The sequence below is a fragment of the Thunnus thynnus genome, chromosome 6 (assembly GCF_963924715.1).
Source record: "Thunnus thynnus chromosome 6, fThuThy2.1, whole genome shotgun sequence".
Lineage (NCBI taxonomy): Eukaryota > Metazoa > Chordata > Actinopteri > Scombriformes > Scombridae > Thunnus > Thunnus thynnus.
In genome coordinates, this window is record NC_089522.1 from 22540621 (window position 1) to 22564141 (window position 23521).

Genomic DNA, 23521 nt, shown 5'->3' on the forward strand with positions numbered 1-23521 from the left:
TCCCCTACGCATCTCTCTTTCTTTCTCTCTTTGTATGCCTCCTTTCTCTTTCACTCTCTCTCTCTCTCTCTCTCTCACACACACACACACACAATTTCTAAGCAAGAAAAACAAGCTGAGAGGACAGTTTTGTTTTTTTTAAAATATCAAACAGCATTTGCCAGATATTATTTACATGCACAGTGAAGTATTGTGGGATGTAGGTACCAGAGAGGTGGGCTGGCCAATGATATTTCAGGAATATTGAGTGAATCTTCTGCCAAATTTGTGGAGCATGCTCTGTTTCTCTCCTTGGGTTTTTTTTTCTTTTTTTTTTTTTTTTCAAAACTCTCATTTTACCTTCCTGAAGGGATCAACTATTGCAAAGAAGTTAAATCCCACAGCTGAAAAAGATGAGCTTTTGGGATTCTCATGTAGTATTTGCCACTCATTCAAAAGAAATTCCGTTTCCACAAATCCAAGGAATTAGACAGTTATGATTTAAGAGACATTCAGCCTGGTTGCAGGTTTGACATGTTTGGCATCAGTACGTTAATGTGCAGCGAGCAGGATGCGGACAGGTACTTGCGTTGATGTGTTGACAGCCCTGTGTGACAGCCAGCACACGGTGTGGATTTAGTAAACATATGACCTCCATGATAACCAGTATGGGGGCACTAAATCGCTTCAAATTTTGTACATGTGTTGCTAGGCAACAGCATAATCGGTCTCCGTCTCTCCCTCCTTATATGGCTCTCTACTGGGATTGCTGTGCTGCTATCATTGAAAATGGTTAATTAACTTCTACAAAAAGTCCATTAATGGTGCAGATTAGGCTTCTGAGGGTTAAAAAGCACATCTAGGCTACACAGAAATATACGCCAACCTACAAATGCATGTCAGAGATTAAAGGGGCCTTTGAAATGAATTATCCTAGAGCCATGTATCTGGTTGCATTCTAGCAACAACAGCTTAAATGACTGTTATAAACAATATTATCAATACAAAAAGGTCATGTGGCAAATTAGACACACTGGTTCTACTGCTGACAAACTCGCATTTACAGAGATAATCTGTTAAGACTGATCCTCGTAATGAGCTGAACAATTTAATACAATTAAAGGGGCTGTTGCAATAAATGCCGTTTAAACATTCTTGAGCACTAATAGTCTATCTAGATATATTATGTGTGTTAAAGCAACACACACACAAATGTTGCACACAAATAAAACCTCTTGAATCTTGAATCTTGCACGTCTTTTTATGCAAATACAGAAATAATGTTGAAACGTTACTGATCAGGGCTGATACTGACCTTTTATTTAATATTTCATTTTGGTTAGTCATGTAGTTCACAGCAGATATTATTGGGATTTCTTCCTGACTACAACCCTGTAAAATTAGTCAACCTTCAAATGAAAAAAAAAAAAAAAGGTATCAAAGCTAAAGGTATAACCTATTTTACATACTCTATAATGTATATGTATGTACAGAGACGCTGGAGTAGATAATGGGGTTATGACACACCTATTACATAATCATAGTTATTAGAATGGTCTAATGCACAGATACAAGCACACTAAAAAAAATGTACCTGTATAATATTTCTTGCAATAATTTCATAATAACTTATTGCTCACAAGTTAAAAACATAAAAAACAGAAATTGTATCACAGATCTAGTTGGAGATACGTGTTCTGCACAGTGAGCAAAAACGTGCGATGTCTTGCATTCAAAGAAGAATTGACAAAGAGCTCACTCTTATCATGAAAGTATTTGTTCATGTCGTGTTGCTTCAGATTTTACAGAATTTACGGTGTCAGACTTGTTCACATTCTCCATATTTCTTCATTTTTATCCTTCTGTTTTCATTTAACAGGCCAGTCTTTTATTTTATTTGTGTGTATGTAAGGAAATATCCACCTGACAAGCCCCCTCCCCAAAATAAATGGGGTGAGACAAGTAACAATACACACTCTGGTATCAGTATATGTTTAGTTTTGTTTCAAAATAAGCAAATAACTGTGAATCGACTGTTTTTGGTGTAGACGTGCGGATGGCAGTTTCCTATTGTTTGATAAATTGCACATGTACCTTCATTTAATATGTTGGAAACCTTCAAATGTCTCTAAACGAAGCCCATTTTCACTCAGGGTCAGACTCAGCATTGGCACTGAACCTGAGCACTAATACTGCAACCCTTTTTGTCTGCTCAGCAATAAATTAGAAATTATGTTTTAAAAAATGCTGAAGTACTTTCAGTGATGGCGGCAGATGGTTATTGTATGTCTGAAGGCATAATAACAAGCTTCTTTCAAATCTGAAAAATTGAAAAAAGTGTATTAAAAGCCTCAATTTTTGAATGGTTTTATACATCTTCCTTCTGGGGTTTACATGTATATTTGAGAATATTTTTTGACTCTCTACTGCAATGTATGTCAATAAAAGCGTTCAGCAATGTGACTAATAATTAAATCTCAGCATATCAAAGGAACATTCTCATGTAAAAAACGAAATTATACTCCAGCATTTAATTGTTTTAGGCTTATTGTTACAATGCTCTTCCTATGACTTGCAGTTCAGCTCCCATGATTCTTTTTTTTTTTTTTTGGTAAGGCATAATTACATGCCCATGTCCTAATTACAGCCAGGGCTGCAGAGTAATAGATGAAAATACAAACAATAGGATTAAAGCAATTTGATTACAAATGAATGACAAATCCACAATAATCAGATTCCTGATAATTTGGGGGAGAAAGTTGATTACCGTATTTATTTTTCATGAAGTGTCATTTGAGGAGGAAAAGGCTTTGTGACCGAGATTACACACAAAACTAACTTAACATTTGGTGAGCAATAGTGATAAGAATTAGACTCTTAGGATTACAGTCTGTGAACAGAACAGTCTGGTGTTTAACTTCCGATGCTTGTTGAAGTGATGGAGGTCAAAAGTTCTACTACAGCCTACATCTGGCTTGGTTCTAATAATAATAATCAAAAGACAAGTTAAAGAATAGGCTCACAATTTTTCAAGTCTGTCATTGAAACAGGTTTTGCTTGCTGTAATCATTCCTCCCGTTAATACTGGCCATTAGAAGATCTCATCCTCATGCACTTTCAATGTACATGATCAGAGACATCCTCTGTGCAAAAATGTAGTTAAATGTATATATATATATATATATATATATATATATATAATGAGTCTTCAGCTGTACAAATTAGTCAAATTAATTGGATATCTTCCAATGTTACTGTCTTTTTAGATCTGCAACAATTAGTCAATTAATTGATGAGTGGATTGACAGAAAATGAATCACCAACTAATTTGTTAATTAATTATTAGTTTTGATTCTTTTCTTTTTTTTTGATAAAATGCTAAAATTCTCTGGTTACATCTTCTTAAATGTGAATATCTTCTGGTTTGATAATCATTTAGGTCATTTTTTTTCTTGCAAAAATGCCAAATATTCACTGGTTTCAGCTGCTTATTTGTGAGTATCACTCTCAACTGAATATTTTTGGGTTTTGGACTGAGAGGAAAAGACATATGAAGAGGTCATCTTGGGCTTTTAGAAACTGAAAATTTATACGACTAATCGATTAATAGACAGATTAATCGATAATTAAAATAATCATTGGTTACCGCCCTTGTCTTTTTAGTACAAATTTTCTTATTATTTATTATCTTTCCACTACAGCTCAACAGGGAAACACAATGAGGGAATTTTGTACTAAAAGGACAATAACTTCAGAAGATATCCACTTGATTTGACTATTTTATATGACTGAAGCATCATATAGGCTTGAAAAAAACTGAGGTGCTTTCAGTGATGACTCATTTAAAGAGTAATTATCACTGCAAACAAAACCCCTTTCAATGTTTATATTTGCACATGACTATTGTTTTAAGATAGACTTAAAAAACTGTGAACCTATCCTTTAATTCTGAAGGTTTTTTTATGCATTGAGCAGCAGATCATATGTTACTGTAACTGGCTCATCAAGTATTTTACACCTGAGAAATTTCCAGTGGAAAAGAGGAAGCCATTTCAGTACACGTAAAACATGTCTGTGTCAGGAAAAGTGTAGGGAATGAAGGGTGACGAGGGGTCCATCATCAGCATCACCAAATAGGAGGGAACGGCGACATGGAGCTCTTTAAATGCAAGCTTTGACAGAAGCCTGCAATCCTTTCTCACCACACTGCCCCTGCTAATCCCCTCCATTCAACCACATCACTATGGAAACTGACTGGATGTCTCACCCTTGCTGCCTAACTTGTGCCACGCAGCCATGTCCGCCACTGACATGGAGGTTGTGCAGAAAAAAGCTCGCTGATTGCTTCTCCATTACTCACCACGTCTCCATGCTGTGACACTATTGGTTATTATTGGCTGCCATATTGATGCAAGAGTATTAGGTTGCACGTTAATGTGTTTTAAAATCTGAAAGACAGCTCTGGGAGACACAATCATTGTGGTATGAGCTCAAAGCTGTGAAGGAGTAAGCACTTCAGCCTTTTAAAAGAAAAACTTGGCAGTATGGCGGTGACTTTGAGGTGGATGGAGCAAATTTTCATATTCCTGCGCCTGCTACCTATTTCATTTCTTTGCCTTTCCTCTGGCAAAATTGCAGGAGAATATTTGTCATGGTTTTAAAAGGTTTATCAGCTTCAAAGCTGAGGGAGCTGGTCGTCCAACCCATCAGTGAGACCACGCAATCCTTCCAGCACTGACAAGAATGGGTTGGAGCATGTGGACAAAATTCCCCCAGCTAAGCTCCCAATTCAGAGCTTTAACATAAAGCTCGGGAAGCACATTTGCATTTGCCGTTGACGTCAGCTTTAATCCATCCCAAACCACTTCTTCAACCCTCTCAACATCTTGGAGAGGAGCTTCAGTAATTGCTCATTACAGGAAAAAGATGGATATAATATCTAGCGCCATCAGCTTGGTCAGCGCTAACACTGATAGCCTGAGATAAGATGGATTCATCTGGAGAGAAGATGACCAACTGGTAAACACAACCTACATGTAGGCAAGCGAAAATGAATGCTGTGCTACACACATCTTGAGATAGTCCTGGTTTAAGTTTGCTCGAATAAAACCAGTGCATATCTGCAACCTAATCACATATGCACATTTGTTTTGCTTCTTGCTGTCATCTTACATCTTTTCATAAAATGCCAAAAGCATGCCCAAGTCATGGATTACCTGCCTGGGTGAGTTTTTGTCCCAAAGCTGACCTTGATGGCACCGCTTAACATTGCATGATGCTTAATTAGATGCTCCTCTGCGCTTAAATGGTTACAGTTTTTCAAGATTACTAGTGAGGGGTGCATATTTGATCAATCAATTCATCACCTAGTCTATAATATGTCAAAAACAATAACAAATGCCAAAGTTATTACAAGTTCCTACAGCCCAAACTGTTCATTTTGTCTGATCAACATTCAAAAAAAGGGAAGGGATTGAAGGGATTCAACTGATATTGATATGAAACAGACAAAAGCAAGAAATCCTCACATTGGAGAGGCTGCAGCACATCTTTGGAAGTTTTAGCTCTGAGATAAATCAAAATGTCATTTACAGTATATTTGTCCTTAGCATTACGGCTTGATGTTTCCAAACAGAGCCTACAGTCAGACAGTTTTTTTCCTTGATCTAGTCTACATCATCTCAGTTCAGCTCACCGTGAGAAATTAGTCATAGGTTTAATATAAAAAGAAAAAGATATTTGTAAAGTAATATTTTGTTTGTTTATTTGTCACCTCCCCAGAATAAATTGTCATTTGTGTAACACATCAGCAAACAGTGAACTATGAAATAAATAAATTATGTCCTTAATAAATTATTCATAAGTCGTTTGTTCTTACAAATTCACATCTAGCAGTGCAACAATCAACACTATTTTACATTTATGAGGGTGTGTTAGGACCAACTCATCTGTTGTTGAGACAGATGTTGTGTTGATTCTGTCTCAGTGGAGAAAGGAGCACCTGTACAGATGTGTTTGGCCAACTAAAACATTTTCAAACACAGGTTTTGGGTAAATTAACATTTCTACTGTTTTTTACCCAACTCAATGGAAGGACAAGCTTTCCCCAGACAGAGAAAACACATAATATATGTGCATTTTTATTTTATTTATTCAGGTTTGAAAAATGTTAGGTAGGATGAGGTTCACGCAAACCAAACCCATGTCATGCCCCCAGTGTAGAGGCATAATATATTATGCTTGTACAGATGTTGTAGTTGTTTTACACATCCCTTTTTTAGATTTTAGATTTTGGACAAATGAATGGGTACTGGAGTCTGTAGTATTCATCAACATTATAATTTTTCTTCCCAGCTTTCCCTGTGCCATCTGCCACGAGGTCCATCTGGATACTTTCTGCTTGTTTCATTGTTTAATGACACCTAATACAGTAGTGACTAAAGAGTCCTGTGTATTAAAACTATGCAAGAAAATCATCATGCATTATCAAACATTTCAGACACTAAAAAATACAAATATTGAGTGAAAAATATCAAGTACAAGCATAGATTTGCTCTTTTTCAGTAACATTTTGCAAGTTAACCATAACTCCAAGTGCTTGTCGTATATTATAATTCTGTTGGTTAAAAACTGCACTTGAACTTTCTCTCCACAAATACTATAAGTGACAATACAAAATATAGGAAACCCTCGAAGGATACCTCTGATGCAGGTTTTATTTTCTTTAAGTGGAGCTACTCTGCTACTTAGCTGTCACACATGTTTAAATTGCTTAAATATTTGCTTTACTACTAGGCCTAACTAGTTCTATGTTATGACTATGTTAGACCAGGAGACACAGGAATGGTTAAAGGGCAGTTTAATGTAGCTTGAGCGGTAGATAGATCTGATTGCTTAGCTGAGTTTTCTTTGGGTTTGGATATGGGAGAGCGAAGCAGGCAGCGGTGCAGGGCGAAGGACTGAGGCAGGCAGAGGGGCTCAAGGCAGGGCAGAGCGGACAGGAAATCCACTATCCAAACAGGCATACAGCAGGCGAGGACGAGGCTGACATGGCAGGTGTACTGGAAGCTGGCGTGGTGAACCTGAGGCACAGGCAGAGAACAGAATTAGTAGGGTTCAAGAGGTCAGAGAAATAAACAAACAGGAACTTGGCTGTAGTGTCTGTACCGCATTGGTGACTGAACAATTTGGCAGAATCTGGAGAGATGAACTGGGGCTTTATACTGCTGTGGCTTGTAAAGTTGATTAGTAGATCAGCTGCAGGTGCTCAGGTTGAATGGGAGAGGGAAACCAGGTGGCCACGCCTAGCATACACCAACACACAAACACAGAGAGAGACAGACTGGAGACAAACATGAAACACTAGGGAGGGGAAACAATGGGAAACACACGGAAGGGGGAAGTATAACTGACCTCCTAACAGTCTATGCAAAACATAGTCAAAACAGATATAAGATCTTTCTCAGTTTGTGCTGATACTCAATATTAAAGGACATGGATTGAGATCAAGAGCAAAATAACTACTTTTGACTGAGCTCTTTGACTTTCCGCCAAGAAATGGTAATAACACTCACTTCACAAATGAGGTTCTGGTTGACTTGGGTCCCTCTGGCTGTACCCGGTAGGACCATTTTGTAATGAATCCATGACCATAAGGCTGCTAGCATTATAAGTAAAATGGAGAGTCATGTTTACTTATTACCCTTGCAACATTCAAATATACTGTCATATATTTTCCCAAATGGGGTACAGTGAATTGTTGGCATGAAGTTCGTGTCTTGTTCATTTTGAAACTGATGCAGTAAAACCTTAACAAAACAACTCAGATAAAAGAACAAGAACAAGCTAATGCACATGAGCACATTATTGTTTTTTTCTTTTTTTTTCTTTTTGCAGTGACACGGTCTTTGACTATCTTTTGCAGAGAATAATTGGTTTGACTGGATCTTCATATATGCTTACAAAAACTGTCTTGGATGCTTGGATTTGCATCTGTCCATTAATGGACAAAGAAATCAAACTAGAAAATAAATAATTAGAAAAGAAAAAAAATACCCTAAAGAGAAAGCTATTATTGTTACAATGCAAAAGCAGGAAAAAAGTGTTGCACACTCTGGCTCCATATGTATTTCTTTTTTATTTGGATTCTTCAGGATCAAAAATCATTGTTACATTGCAAGTCATCTTAAAGAGATGCAACACTGTAGCAGCAATGATTTGCATGTAAGAGACAGCTGACTATCTAGTTTGAAAAACTTGTTCAGAAACTACAATGTGTTTGCAACAAACAGATTGCCTAAAGTAAAATAAATTAGTGACAATATACTGAAGGGCTATCCCACTTATGTGTGTTCCTTTGGTTATGAGATGCATTACTGTACGTCAGAGACATTGGCGATTCTTATTTGTCAGTTTGACATAACAGAGTGGTTTAAGCTTTGAACACAAACTTGTTAGATTTATCCCACCGCAGCCTCTACACGGGGAAACCCATGACTGCCAGCCTTGCTTTTCAGCTTTGGATGCTTCTTCTAAATAACTTATTTCCTCTATGATCTCTCATGTCTCCCCATGGCACAGTAAACTGTACAAAGTAAACCACATTTTATTTAAGGAGCATTGGATTCTCAGTGGGAACAGACCAGTGACGAACTGGAAAATAGATTTAAAGTTCCCCAATTAATCAGTGAGATGAGTGTTTTAGCACATGGACAGATATTCCACTGGGGGCTTTTCCATTGGGGGCATTACAGAGTTTCAGGATTTTTGGACATTTGTCAGCATCTATTTTCTCTTTGCTTTAAAATACCCACTGGTTATAACTCCCTTTCCCAGCGTTGCTTTTCCTTCCAACAGATTACCTTATATTTGACTGTTCTTTTAGGTTCTGTTTATTTCATGTACATGTACTGGCAACTTATTTCATTTAACAGGAATGTTAGTTCTTTTTTCCTGATGCAATTATTTGTTTTTAGTTGTGTTGTCTGAATTAGAGCACAAAATACTTGGTGCCTATGCACATTGGTATAAATGTATTGGCACCAAGAAGTGGACAAAATAAAGTATGCCAGATAAATGCAAAATCCAAATCCATTTTAGGACAGAGACACACATTCACAGTAGATATTCTGCTTTTTTGATTTCAAGTGGAGTTTCTTTCTTGTATATAACTAGTGACTGAGGTTAATGATGCTATTTAACCTTTTGCACTGCGTTTGAATAAAGACCATGGATCACAATTTGTTACGAGAGAAGCTGTGCAGACGTGTTAATACACTGCTGTCACTGTTAGACATGACATGCATGAAGACAAACCCGGAGGTTGTGAGTGGGTGCTACATGCCTGACGGTGTGTGTGGTATACATATAGTTGTGTAGATGAGCTTGTTTAATGAACCCAATGTATGTTTTGTGTGTATGCATGGATGCTTGTTGTGTGTTCCGGTAGAAATGTGAATGATCTTTGAAATGCATGAGCAAAGTGATGCAACACCTCCAATGTATCCATCTCCTAAAATGGTACAGATGCATGAGTAAGAGATGAAGTCACTTAATTTAGTTGTTGGCAATGGCATCAGGAAACATTGACCTTTCGTTGGTTCCTTGAGGCCATGAAGTGAGTCACATGACAGCCGGATATTTACAGTGCCTCTCGTCACTGGCCTTGTCAAATCACAGCACACTTCACTGAAGCCTAGTAGGCCCAAGGCTGGACCTCAGCAACACAGACAAATGCAAAGGTGTTTTTTTTTCCCTCCTCTTTTAGCCTGTGCTCACTACAACCCTGAATAACACGGAAGAGCACAAGGGCATGAGGGGACGTGCGTGTCTGTTTGTGTGAGTTTGTGACAGTTCGTGTGTGTGTGTGTGTGTGTGTGCACTTGAAAGCAGGAAAAAGAGAGAGAGTGAGACATACGAAGGGAGACATAGACTGTCTGCAGGACCAATGAATTTCAGGCCAATTTATCTTATGAATGAGCCTCTGGAGGGCATTCATCCCCAGACAGTTCCATGTGAATTGTATAACAAATAAAACTGTACTTCTGGATTCACATCTCACAGAGGACAAAGCTGGAATCTTCCAAAGTCGCAATCAGGGGGGTCCTTTTTACTTTAGCAGTTTGATTTTTTGAGATTCCCCTCAAATAAGCAATGCACAACATGATAAAATTATTGCTGCCAAAGGTGCATCTCCCAAACACATACTTCCACCTAGATGCATGTTGATCAGTGTAAAAAAAGTCACATTTAATCTTTGATTCAATGCTGTAAGACAATAAAACATTGAGACTTCCAACAGAGTGAATTCTTATAGTTACTCTACAGTACATCTCTGTTGGAGCAGCAGATCCTACAGTCTGACATGCCTCTAGTTGTTACCCAGGGTGAACTAGTTGGCAGTTTTGTGGGGACCAAATAGCTAAAACCCAAATAAAATGAATAATTTGATGGGGATTGGACATTTCATGACTCAGACTACATTGGCATATTGTGACATAGAATGGGCCGGGTGGAGCTTTAATGCTTACAGTCTGTTCTGGGCTCAGTTACAGAGCCATTTTGAGACATTTTCTCTTGGACACAACACACAGAGCACAGATCAGTAATGGCCAATGGCAAACACCAGGACAGTAATACATTAGGAGAGTGTTACCTACTATAGCTTATGAGAACAAGAGTCTACAGCCGCTAGCTGGCAAGTACTTGGTCATAAACCTATTGAACAAATTCTAAAATTGACCTCATGGTGGCGCTACATGAAAAGTTGAGGGATCACCAAAGTTATTGCAATTCATGCTGTGGGAGACATGAATGTCTGTACAAAATTTCATGGTGATTGAACCAATAGTTGTTTAGACTTTTCACTCAAGACTACAAATGTCAATGTCGTGGTGGCGCAACAGGGAAAAGTCAGAGGTCACAAAGGTCATGAGGATTCATCCTGTGGAAGACATGGATGTCTGTACCAAATTTCATGGCAATCTATTCAGGGGTTGTCGAGACATTTTATACACATACACACAAAAAAGGCAACCCCATGGTGGCGCTAAAGACAAAGTGAGGGCATTGCCAAAGTCAGTGATATGATGTACGGCAGCAGCAAACCATGAATTTCTGTACAGAATGTCAACAGACTTGCCATCCACGCCTCGAAAACCCATGACAAATTTTGTTAACATTGGAATGCATTACACTTTTTTGGGCTACCTACATTTCTTAAAAGATAGATCAGAGCAATTTCATGGATTTCTGCAGAATTTTATGCTTTTGACAAAGCAAATGACCAGTTAATTTGTCTACAGTCATACATTTTCCAATAGGGGCCTTCATATTCGAATAAATATGTCCACACATTTTGATGAGGATACTCATATTTTTTAATGTATTTATCTGTAAACCATTTACAATATCAGTGCTCCTACAATATGTACAGTATTATATCACAGTTAGATGAAAGCCAAGGTTTTTCATCACCATTCTCCAGAATCTGAGTGCAGAGATTTGGTACTTCAACTCTCATTTAGCTCTCAAAAGCAGCTGACAATCTTAAAGCGGGTTGATATCAGTTAGAACAGTGAAAACTGTGACCCCCCTTCCTCTCAAAACACTCTTATCAGAACCAACTTTTAAATTGAATAATGTTTAAGTTATACTGCTGTTCATTTTACTTAGGAATGTCTGAAACATAGTCAGAAACCCTGAGGGCTCTTGGATTCCATTTCAGAGCGCTGCTATTTGAGGGGAAGAGGAGACACTGACAAATCCAAAATGGGTGTGTGTGCACGCAGGGAGCATTTTCACCAACACAGGCAAGTCCTCTCATATAGGTTACATGTATAAGGGCTTAAAATTATATGTTGTGTTCAGTAGTACTTGCCTGCCTTGCATTTTTTTGACATTGGCTTTACCTCCTTACTGCTATATATGCAAAAATAATAATTGCAATATGTTAAAAAAATTCCAATATATATTTTTCTTACCTTACTAAAACTCAATATGTATAAAAGTAGCCTATTGATGTAGCAACTCCTCCCTTTGGGAACTGGGCTTGCACATTTGATAAAGGTGGGAAAATGTAGAAATTACCATAAAAACAGTGTTATTACACCAAATAAGGAAATATTTTATGTTTTATATATTGTATGGGGTATGCATTAACAAATATATGCTCATTTTGTTATATTTAGCAATGTATCACTATAAAAACACCAACTTGTATTCTTTGGCATTACAAGTCGTTAAAACTTAGAAACATGAATTATCAGCATTTAAAAAAATAATATCAGTTGCAGCAACAAACTGAGCCAGTCTCCTGCTTCAATAAAAGAGAATGAGTCTTGATAGCTGTTTAGCTGTGATTCATTGCAAAGTCAAATGTTCTGTGTTTTAGTTTGGAAAGAATGTCAGAACTTATACAATGCTTGTGTTGACTAAATGTCCACCTGATCCCTAATTGAACTCATCAAATCTGTTCAGAAACATTGTGAGCTTAAACACATACATACATGCATTGTATCTGGGTTAAAATTCTACAAAAAAAGCCTTGGTGTTACTAATTTGAGGAAATCTATGATGGTGGTTTGTTATGAGTCTCTTTATACATATGTCTCACATGAGTTTTCTCTCCGATCAAAATTTAAACAATGCAAACCATGATGAAGATAAGTATCCATTATCTGTGCATTTTCACTAACCAATATTGCAGTTGTTGGCAGTGTTACAACACTTGAGGTGATAATACTGCGGAGTTCATGGAAAAATCAAATGTAAAACTGCATTACTTATGAAAGCTAAGTTTAGAAAATAACATACAATTGTCGACTAACATAAACTTAAGTTTAATAATATCTAACCAAAAATATGTAATTTGACAGCACTAGTAATTTTAAGCTTGATAAAAACTAATGTAGAAGTTTGATTAAACTGAGTTGACACAACTGGCTGGCCTTAAAGTTGACAGTTCAGGTTTCTCAGCTTCTACAATTTTGCAGAATTTTATCCAACTAGATGACGACATGTTATGTTTGGGGTCAATTAGACTCCAGAGAGGTCTCAAGCTGTTTTTAAACTCCAATAAAAGAAATCCAAACAGACCTATTTGGGATTTGGGAGGGGTAGTACTGCATAAACAGTACTGTCAAAACTAATAGACACAGATATTGAACACATTTTATTTAACCATGTTTTACTTCTGAGGTCTCTGAGACCACAAACAGAAGTAATGTGTAATTTTCTGTGGAAGACTTCTGAAACATGTAATCAGTCAAATAGCGTGTTTAGAAACGATTCTCATAGAATTCAGAAAAGTCATGAAGTATCAAGATGAAAAAGCAATGTTAAGTATGTTTTTTGAGCTGTTAAAGAAGGTCAGGGGTCTCCAGGAACCCGAACAGAACATGGACTTAACTCTCTTCCAGTTCCTTCATTACGTATTTATGAATATGATGATGATGAATATGATGACATGAATAGATACATGCAGAGAACCATACATGTATAGTTTACATGTTTTGGCACAGAAAATGTGACCTCTGACGTATGTACCAATATCATTTAATATTAGTTTATTAACAAATATTCAAAATCCATTGCAGATACATCTTTATGAATATTTAGCAGTAAGTGGATCAGTCTCCACTATTGAAGCCAAATCAGAAAACTCACTATTTATTTTTGTCAACATACAGTTTGATGATGAATCTTGACTGTTCATTTTGCTGCCACATAGAAGAAACACATTTTCTCTCTTGCTGGAAGGGAACTTTATCTTCCATATATCTGAGAGGAAATCTTTTCTGGGTGTCTCATACACTATTATTGAGTTGAGGAGGGGGGGGGGAACGGGTTTGAGTAGAAAGGGTGGTAGGCGACTTGGTGGTCCAGTGGACTGGAAAACGTTCCCCCCTAGCAGAGAGATAGTGAGTGGCTCTATCGGCGCTGGAGCTAATGTTGCCACTGGCTCATTAGAGCTCCGATGTAAGGAACACCGCGTAACACCAAGTGCCTCAGCGCAAAGAGTTTCAGAAAGAACCCACTGAACGCAGTGAAGCAAAGTATCACTAAAGACAAATCCCTCAATTTGGGTTTGACATTGTCACTGATGAGAGACTGAGCTTATTCACTAAAGGGCTCACTGGACAGGCAGAGATGCTTTCATAGTGGAAAAAAAACAAAACACTGTGTATCATTCAGTCACATGCAGAGCATTCACAGCCTGCCACAACAGGAGCTGCTGACAGGTTGGTCATCAATGAAAGGAGGCAGAGTGAGAGAGGAATGGATTGAGAGAGGAAAGGAGGAAAAGAATAGAGGGAAAGAAAGAGAAGCTGACAGCCTCAGCTCCCCTCCTCCCTTCGGCAATCAAGGAGGTGAGGACACAGAGGGGAGGAGGAGAACGCGTTAGACCTATGCTTCAAGCTCAGCTGCAAGTCAACCCAATCATTATATCACACAAGTATTTAAATTGACGTGATGTATGCTGTGTATAGAAGTAGATATTCCCAAATGTAGTCCAGCTGATTAAGTACTGCCAGCATGAGATGTTACGCCTAAGGCACATTTGGAATCCATATTTTTCTGCAGCAAAAGGTTTGCTTGATGATTGAAATTCAGTCTTTTCAAATAAGAAGTCAGTCAGATAACTATTATCATGTTATGTAGGATTCATGAGCATTATGCGCATGCTCGTGCAACTTCAAAACATTTCACATCACCTGGTTAGATAGAAGTAGAAAAGAATTGAAGGCAGTGTATACCGGTATTCAACCTGAGACACGAAATGTAATCATTTGGACTTGTGGATTTGGTTAATTTGCATGGATGGCTCTGGTGCACGAACAACCATTGTTAACCCTAATTCTGACCCCTACGTGTGCATGTAATTTTGATGTGTGCATGTATGCATATAGGAGGCAAAGAATAGAAAATAATACAGTCACTCTGAGGACAAAATGTGGTGGCAGAGAGGCAGAAAGGGAGGTGGAGGGGGAAATAGCCCCACTCATCTCCTCTCATTTTCTGCCCGCTACTACCCAGCAGAGTTTCTATGGCAACCCCTCAAAAAGCGGTGCGCAGTGAATTGTGGATTTGAGATGCGCTGTCTGATTGCGCTGTGTGGAAGAGATGGCTGGCTCTTTCGTCAGCCTTCCTCTGTAAAAGGAAATTGGTGGAGAGCTCCAATGAAACAGCACTCCATATGCTTTCTTTGATGTGTGTGCCAGTCTTTGGTACTACAGCGTGTGTGAAAGTGGGCGTCCATGTGTGTGTGTGCACGCTCAGGAAAGCTTTACATTAGAATCTAGTGCCCCCTGCAGAGCTGCTCGTCACTCCTGGCATCCACCAGACTGCACTGCTCAGCTCTCCAAATGAATCTGTCTGGCTGACCATGTAGACTCATCAGTATGCTTTGGGTTTCAGCTGATGGAGTCGGTGCCATTGATGACGATTCATTTCTGTCCTGAATTCCTGTATCTGTGTAAGACTAGGTAGACATGTATGTTGTTCAGTGTGAGCTCCCTCTCCCTCACTCTGAGTGGCTGTATGATGCTTGTAAGCTGTGCCAGTCCCCATTAGCATCCCATTATAAACCAGCATGATCACTCGTCACTTAGAATGCCTGCCACAGCATGCTCTGTGTGTGTGTGCGTGTGTGTGTGTGTGTGTGTGTGTATGTGAGCTATTTGTGTGAGCACGTGTGTGAAATCGCACAGTCAAGTGATTGAGATGGCCTTGTTTCAGAAGAACATGAAAAAAATGCAGCGAAGTCTTGCGCTGTGTACAATTCAATTTAAATGTGTCTGCAAGTGTTTGGTTTGTTTGACCCAGATTTCTCACCTACCCCACTGTTGATGAATTGGATATCCGGAGGCAGTCTTACAACAATTTAATTTAGTCGATATATAGTGAACAGCACCCTCTGCTGAGTAGATCTGTGGTTGACATGAAGGCTAAGAATCAAAATCCTCATCAATCATGTAAAGAGGGAACTGCCTGAGCTGTGTTACAGGCTCTCTTGTTTGCAAATGCAGGTATACTATGTGTTTAATAGACAATAATAGTTTCCTTTTAAAGGGTTGGGGTTGGGGTTGAGGGTTCACTCAAATGACCAATAATCATATTATATCGCTTAACTTTACCAGCCCTGTGGGTAGTTTTGGTTTTATTTGCTCTGGTTTTGATGAAGCTGTTTCTGAGATTGCTTCCTTCCCTCCAATACAATCGAGTTGAATAGAGTTCTGTTTCTGGTGCTCTCTTCATTTACGTTCAAAAATTCAACATAAATATGTCTCTCCAGGTATAGTGTCCCCGTTACTCTGGATAATCCACAGACTTCAGCGTCAACAGTGTTTATAGGGACTATTTCTTCTGAAAAAGTAGTTCCAGTGGAAGCTGTTCATGGTGATGTCTATGGATTATCCAGAGCACTGGAAGAACCAGAAATTAAATCTCATTCTCTTTCGTTGTGTTGCTGTGGAGGCACAAAACCCAAAACATGTGAAAGAGAGTGAGAAAATATGATTTTTTTGTAATTTGGGTGAATCAACCCTTCCCTAATTTCTCTCTTTTCCTTTACAGATAACAAGGTGAAAACCCCTACTGGTTGCCAGCTGCAGAAAAGGCAAAACAGTTAAGCAAACTGTGATCTGCATTAGCTAATAGACTATTTTCACAGCAGACATTTTGACACGTCACAGCAGTACATCCAAAGGTGCAACTAATAATATTAACAATGGCTGAATTACATTTAGGTGTTCCAGGTCAAGGGTCCTGCTATCATGCATGTTTGTCATTGACATGGCTTACTAGGACCCTTAATTGGAATGGAACCATCATTAATATTGTTACGTGCATATGTGCTTTGGCAAAAGTCAAATGTCTGCCGTGTCATAAAAGTCATACCTATTTATCCTTTTGAACCACCCTAACACCACCTGTCACACCTTCCCTTGACTCTCTTTCTCTCTCCACCATTCATGGTCTGCTGGCTGTGGTCTGCTTGTCCTGGCATCCTGGCCTCTACCCTCTTACCTCCCATGCCACCCCCACACTACAGACTCACACACACACGCGCGCACACACACACACATGCACACACACACACAGCCTCTCTCGAGCCCTTTGCTCTCTGGTCCAGGTCCAGAGGAATGTTGAGTGTCTCTATAGCCCCCTCCCTGAAGATTAGGCTTCACCATGCCTGCCCCCCCTCTCCTCATTCCTTTCCAAAGTATGCCCCCTAAGAGCTGCTGCATTTTTATCTGAGCCTGGTGATTGTGACAGATTGGCCAAATGACACACATACACAAACACACGTTCATAGCCACACGCTGAGGCACAAACAGAGGGGAGGCTGGTCAGCCCGGGGAGGGACCAGACAGCGCCAGGCTCTGGCTATAAAACCTTCCCAGCATGAGGCCAGTGTCCTGCCCTGAGCTGGACAGTACCCCCTTCCTCTGTGTCAGGACGCCGTCAGGACAGGCAGCAGACGAGCCTCCAACATGAACGACATCTACAAGGCAGCGGTACGTCTTCTCAAAACTCATACAGCTGAAAGAGTGGTCTTGGTTTTCTCTGGATGGAAGTGATTTGGTTTGTTGGATGCTCACCAAAAAATCTGTGTGTGCACTAAACCTGGTATGAGAGTGATGTTGTTTAGGATCACAAGCCATAATCCTTAACATTTATTATTAGTTTGTGACATATGATCAATGATTTACGATGCAAGAATGTCATTTTATTCTGATCTATTTAAGTAGGTGTTATATGGAACCTGTGCTGGCACTTGTGTATTCATTTGTTATATGAAAATAGCCCCCCATTAGATCTGACATCTGACATTACTTGAATGGTTGACAAATCCCTGTTGATGCGTCTTACGCAGCACATCACCTCCATCAACAGCTAATGTCAAAAGAGCCTTGACACCATATATGTCTCTAGATGTTTTCCTACTTCGGCCCTATCAGAGCTGATAGGAGCCACTCAGGAGGTCACTGACAGGACAGGTCCCTGGTCCGCACTCCGCTGCTTCATTCACGACTTCAAATGGAACAGTCCCACTTCACATGGCTAATTTTGGCCAGTTGCTCAGATGCTTCTGCACTCATGGTTCTCTGGTGCCAGAGAAAGGCTTCAGGTTTAGATAAAACCCCCCACGGCTGAATTCCAGCATTATCTATGAGCCTGAGAGCCGTGTAGCTGTCTGTCCACCTCCGCCCGGATGGTCAGCCGGCTGTCCTGTCCACTCACATCCCAAGTGAGCAGTGCAGCTGAGACAGTAAAAACACACAGGAATGTACATTACATGTGTTTGTTTAGATGTGTTTTTTTTCGTATATCATCCCCAGAGGGCTGTGCATACGAGTGTGTCTGCATGTGTGTGTGTTTAATTTATAGTAGACGACAGACAATAACTCTTACATAAGCAGCTGTCTCCCTCTCTCATTCGTGGTAGCTTTTCCAGGATTACTGTTCTATTGTTGGGCCAGATCCACAGCTATGCTAATTTAAAGCACTGTGTATTGTGTCCTTTATCTGTGGTTCCTGATCCTCCTGTCTGTTTATTTTTAACTCCTCCTCTTACTGGCTCTCACATATGATATATAGGTTCTGTGTTTTGTCAGGGATGGCCCAGTGTGTGGGACCAAAATATTACCTCTCTTGACCGAAAAGTTATCAAAACAGATAGAGATAATCTAATCCAGAGACTGATTTCACACTTTATAATTCAAGATCTCTTAACTCGTTTCCATAGGTGAAACACTTCTTGAGTAAATATTATGTAGCATAACTTTTTTGAGCTTTGGTAGTTGTGATTAGATTTATAATAACTTAGTAGTAACACTATGATATCATACTGTATCAGGTAAACAAAGCACTCACTAAACGTTTTACTTCTTGCAGGTTGAGCAGCTGACAGACGAACAGAAAAATGGTGCGTAAATTGTTCAACATCATTAGTAATTTTTTTTTAAACAGTATATTTACATCAAAAAGTCATCAAAGTTTTTTTTATATACAAATGAATTATAATATCAACTGTATAATTCGTCTGATGTTGCAAGGAAAAGTGATCCTGATGTAGATTTGTTTCTCCGTGTACTGCTGTGGTGTTGCAGAGTTCAAGGCCGCCTTTGACATCTTCGTACAAGATGCCGAGGACGGCTGCATCAGCACCAAGGAGCTGGGAAAAGTGATGAGGATGCTTGGCCAGAACCCCACACCAGAGGAGCTGCAGGAGATGATTGACGAGGTGGATGAAGATGGTAAATCACAACACGAAAAGAAAACTAAATGATTTGTTTGTTGTTGGGTTCAAAACCCCTCAACTTAATGTCAAATGATCATCAGGGATCTCCAATACAACAAGACGTGTCAAGCTGAATTAAAGGGAAATGTGTATCAGATGATGCGCGAGTCATCTTGATTTTTTTCATGTGCTGTGATGGTGCAACATAAAAAATAGCATCTTGAATTGTTTTGATAAAGCCTCAGTGAAGGATATGGTTACTGTATTTGTCATGTTGTGAGATGATGTGCATTTTTATCTCCAACTAACTGAATCTACATAAGGAGACATTTAAGGCCCATCACAGGTATATTTGTTAAAAAAAATAAAAATAAGTACATTTTTTTAATGCTGTTGTCTTGAAATTAAGATTCAATAGGGAAAAAAAATCCTATCCAGTGTGGAGGGTAAAGATGAAGTGTATTATATGTGCACAGGGAGTGGCACGGTGGACTTTGACGAGTTCCTGGTCATGATGGTGAGGTGCATGAAGGACGACAGCAAAGGGAAAACAGAGGAAGAACTGGCAGAGCTGTTTCGCATGTTTGACAAGTGAGTTGTATGTTTAAACCCTGTTGCCAGTTTGTCCTTTTTTACATCTCATTGAACAAGAAGAATTAATACAGTGAAAGCACAATCTTACAATAAATATACTGTAAACATAATGACATAATATCTGCAGCCAGAGCATGCAACTATCTGAAAATCACCACAGACTAGTAATCAAATTGCTCTTCATAGTGTGATTCCATCAAAGTGAGCTCCCCACGTGCAATTATATGTACTGACAAAATGCCAAAAAGCTCTGCGGAGTACAGCATGTAGCTTGTGCCATAATCCTTTTTGACAGCACAGAATATTCAAACACCCACTGCATGTAAGCCAGACACCTCGCCTGAGCATCAAAGAATAAACTTACCATACTTTTTTTTCTTTTCTCTCAAAGTGATGGGTCTCAAACACAGGATCAGTCACATGTTACACACACACAAACACCACCTCCTCCGCCGCCATCTGCAAAGCTTAACTTTGTTGTGTGTGCATTAATATATTTTCCTCCATTTGATTGTGCAGGAACTCAGATGGTTACATTGACCTGGACGAGCTGAAAATGATGCTTGAATCTACAGGAGAAGCAATTACTGAGGACGACATCGAGGAGCTGATGAAAGATGGGGACAAGAACAACGATGGCAAAATTGACTACGATGGTGAGGAGTTTGAAGTGTGCTACAGTGATAGAAGAAACGTGTCGAAATGGTTATGTAGAGCAAATGCCGTAGCAGTCATCTTCTTTAATCTATCATTCATGTAAAGCTCAGAAATACTCACCAAATGAGAGATTTGCTTGACAAATTTTACAGTTCTCTCTCATCTTACAGTTTCATAGCAGTTTGTGTTTTTGGGGCTCAGCAGTTATTTGTTAACTTGGCCTTTGTTAACTTTACAGAGTTCTTGGAGTTCATGAAGGGAGTGGAGTAATCGTGAACAAGAGAAGATTATTTTTGTATTTCTCTGTGACTACATGGTCATCTGTGGAACTCTTGGAAGCTGACTTTGGATGGCACTGGAACGACTTTGCAAGATTTAGTTGAATACTCTATCTGAATGTTTCTGTATTTTCCTACCATGTCTTGCATCGTTGTAAATACAGTTTGTAACTATTTTGGTGCCCATGTATACTGAATTTGTGTAAATGTATCCAAATTGCTTATATTTTCTGTAGAATACCAGTTTGGCTGCTTGACATATCAATTATCAATCTTCCAGAGCCAGTTTACAAATCTTTCTACTGAGAGGCTTATATCGTTTAGCCGGGCAGAAAATGTATGTGTGCACAAAGCAGAACATATCAATGAGTCAACAGTTTTACACCAAAGCTCTGGTAGACTTATCATACTTTTAAAGCTATGTACTGGATCAAGTCTGTATATTGCATGTTATGATGTGCACATTGTATACATTTCTGCATTTCTGTTTAAGATACCCTCAGGACTTCTTATTACCCCCTCATATCCCTGGAACACCTGCATATTTCTACATGAAAAGTCTGTGTGGAATGTGCGCTCATGTAATAAACAAGATGCATTTGTCAAAGCAGTCATCTGTTTTTCATTTTGTTTGAATAATCTAATTAAAAAAAAAACACTTAAAGGATAGAGTTGGGATTCTTGACAAAAAAAAATCCCTGTTTGGCTTAGCTGTTTTTCTATTCTGGGTTAGTACTTTTGTTGTCTCACTAGTTTGTCTATTATTATATGGAGAAACTGTGTGCCTGTGTGAGTCATGTCAATGCTTTGGGTAACTAGACTAAGTCAGCAGTTGTTACTGAGAAGAAAAACAACCCGTATTTTACTATCACATTCTTGATTTGCCTTGCTGGTCTTCAGATTTTACAGGCTGATCACATGCTTGCCCCTCTGGCCTGACCACTGTTCACGCAGCAAATAAACAAGCAAACGAAGGCCTGAAATATTACTGTTGTCGTATCAAAAGAAGCTGCATTTGTGTAAATCTGAGCTTTTGACCCTAACTTTGGATTTATCTGTGTTAATTTGTATTGTATAGTGGCTCTTGCGTGTGGCATGTGAACTATTCGCGTGCTGCCGTGTAAGTATCTAGTTACACAGTCTATTGAGACAGGAGCTATTTATGTCTAATCATGTTAGTGCCCATGTTAGGGGATCTGGATTGACCGACACCAGTTGACAATCAGATGCCTTTGCCATAATAAAAAAGTTGTTCCACTACAAAGAGATAACAGTTCTATTGTTAATACAGCTTTATATCTGACATCTGTGACAGTAAATTGAGAAAATCCGGGTCATCAGTAGTAGAAAGATTCATTTCAAGCTTGTTTTTTTTTTTAGAATAATAACATACAAAGAGTATTTATTATTTCTCTGCTTATTGGTTTTACAGTCTAGAGCCATATTCACATACAATACTTGCCAAAATAATATAAAAATATCTTCATTACATTGTGATTTATTTATTTATTTATTTATCTATTGTTAGTGGTTTTAAACATCATTCCCAGGTGAAAAGCTCTCAGTTTTAGTAACAGAGGAGTAATGCAGTAAGCACTGTGGCCACTTGATGTCAGCAGGGAAACACAATCTTATCTGTGTTTGGCTCAGTTACAGGAACTAGAAGATGAGGAGATTTGATGGCACAGTCATACTCTCCTCAAAGACAGATAATTACTATTAACTTGCCAGTCTATAAAAACACACAGATATATCCAATCAGTTTGAAAAGACAGTCATCACCCAGAGTATATTTTAAGTTCTAATACAATAAATTGACCATTTCAAATAGTAGTATTAGTTCATTATAATATTTCAAAAAGAATAAAATCCTATTTATATTTTCATGCTGACTGATCGGAAGAAGTTAATTTAATCTATTTCTAAAGAGAATACATTGCATTTTTAGAAAGAACCCTTCATTACTAAATTGTGAAAGTGATCTTTTCTATAGTTTCATTTTATCTTGTGGGATCAGCTGTATTTTGTGTGCGCAGGTGACGTCAGTGGCCTGACTGACGACACCACCTCCCTCCATCCCTCTCTGCCTCCCTGAGGGTCCTGTTAGCTCCCTTCAGTCCTCATGGCCTGCATGTGTTACATACATATGGGATTTAAAACCCCAATCAGCAGTGCTCAGCACAGCTGCTCTGCCAGTCCAGTCTCAATAGTCTGACACGAATATAACACACTTCATCAACTGCATCTACAGTTATCTCCGGTCCGGCTGCACTGAGCAGAAAAGTGCATTCAAATCAAGTGATAACATTAGACTGCTCTGCTGCTCAAGTAAGCTGTAAGCTGCCGTGTGCAGCATGGAATGGGATGAGTAGTGCTCTCCCACCCATCAATGGGAGGCTGGGCAGCAGCAGAGCAGTATGTGAATGAATCTGGGGTGTGGCGCACAAGCAGCAAGTTGGGTGGAGAAGTGACGCAGTTACGCAAGACAGGCCTGATGACTCATGCCTGCTGTTATTAACACACACTGCGGTTATAAGCCACCTATGGTAATGTGGTTTTCAGGGACACATAAGCCACCCTAATACCTGTTTCCTTATTATGTGTTGCACTTATGCCCCTGCCACACTGACCTTTCAAAATGACTGAGAGAGAGGGAATTTGTATAGGTAACAGTGAGCTATCATTGTTACATAACTGATTTCATTCAGCTTTATTCTACCAGTGTGTGTGTGTGTGCTGAGGAAAACCGGTTATTCCATTGGCTAAG

The 23521-nt window shown here is 39.0% G+C and overlaps 1 protein-coding gene and 1 long non-coding RNA gene across 2 annotated transcripts; one reads left to right on the forward strand and one right to left on the reverse strand.

Moving 5' to 3' along the window:
• Positions 1–6821: 6821 nt before the first annotated feature.
• On the reverse strand, positions 6822–7417 carry LOC137185361 (uncharacterized). Its single transcript, XR_010928841.1, has 2 exons — positions 7147–7417; positions 6822–7061 (listed from the first exon to the last, which is right to left on the reverse strand). It is a non-coding gene; the product is annotated as an uncharacterized lncRNA (long non-coding RNA).
• A 9926-nt stretch (positions 7418–17343) lies between these two features.
• On the forward strand, positions 17344–21364 carry tnnc1a (troponin C type 1a (slow)). The gene is made up of 6 exons (XM_067592702.1): positions 17344–17498; positions 18880–18910; positions 19095–19241; positions 19702–19816; positions 20339–20475; positions 20715–21364. The coding sequence occupies exons 1-6, from the start codon at positions 17475–17477 to the stop codon at positions 20744–20746; spliced, it is 486 nt and encodes a 161-aa protein (XP_067448803.1). The 5' UTR covers positions 17344–17474; the 3' UTR covers positions 20747–21364.
• Positions 21365–23521: the final 2157 nt, after the last annotated feature.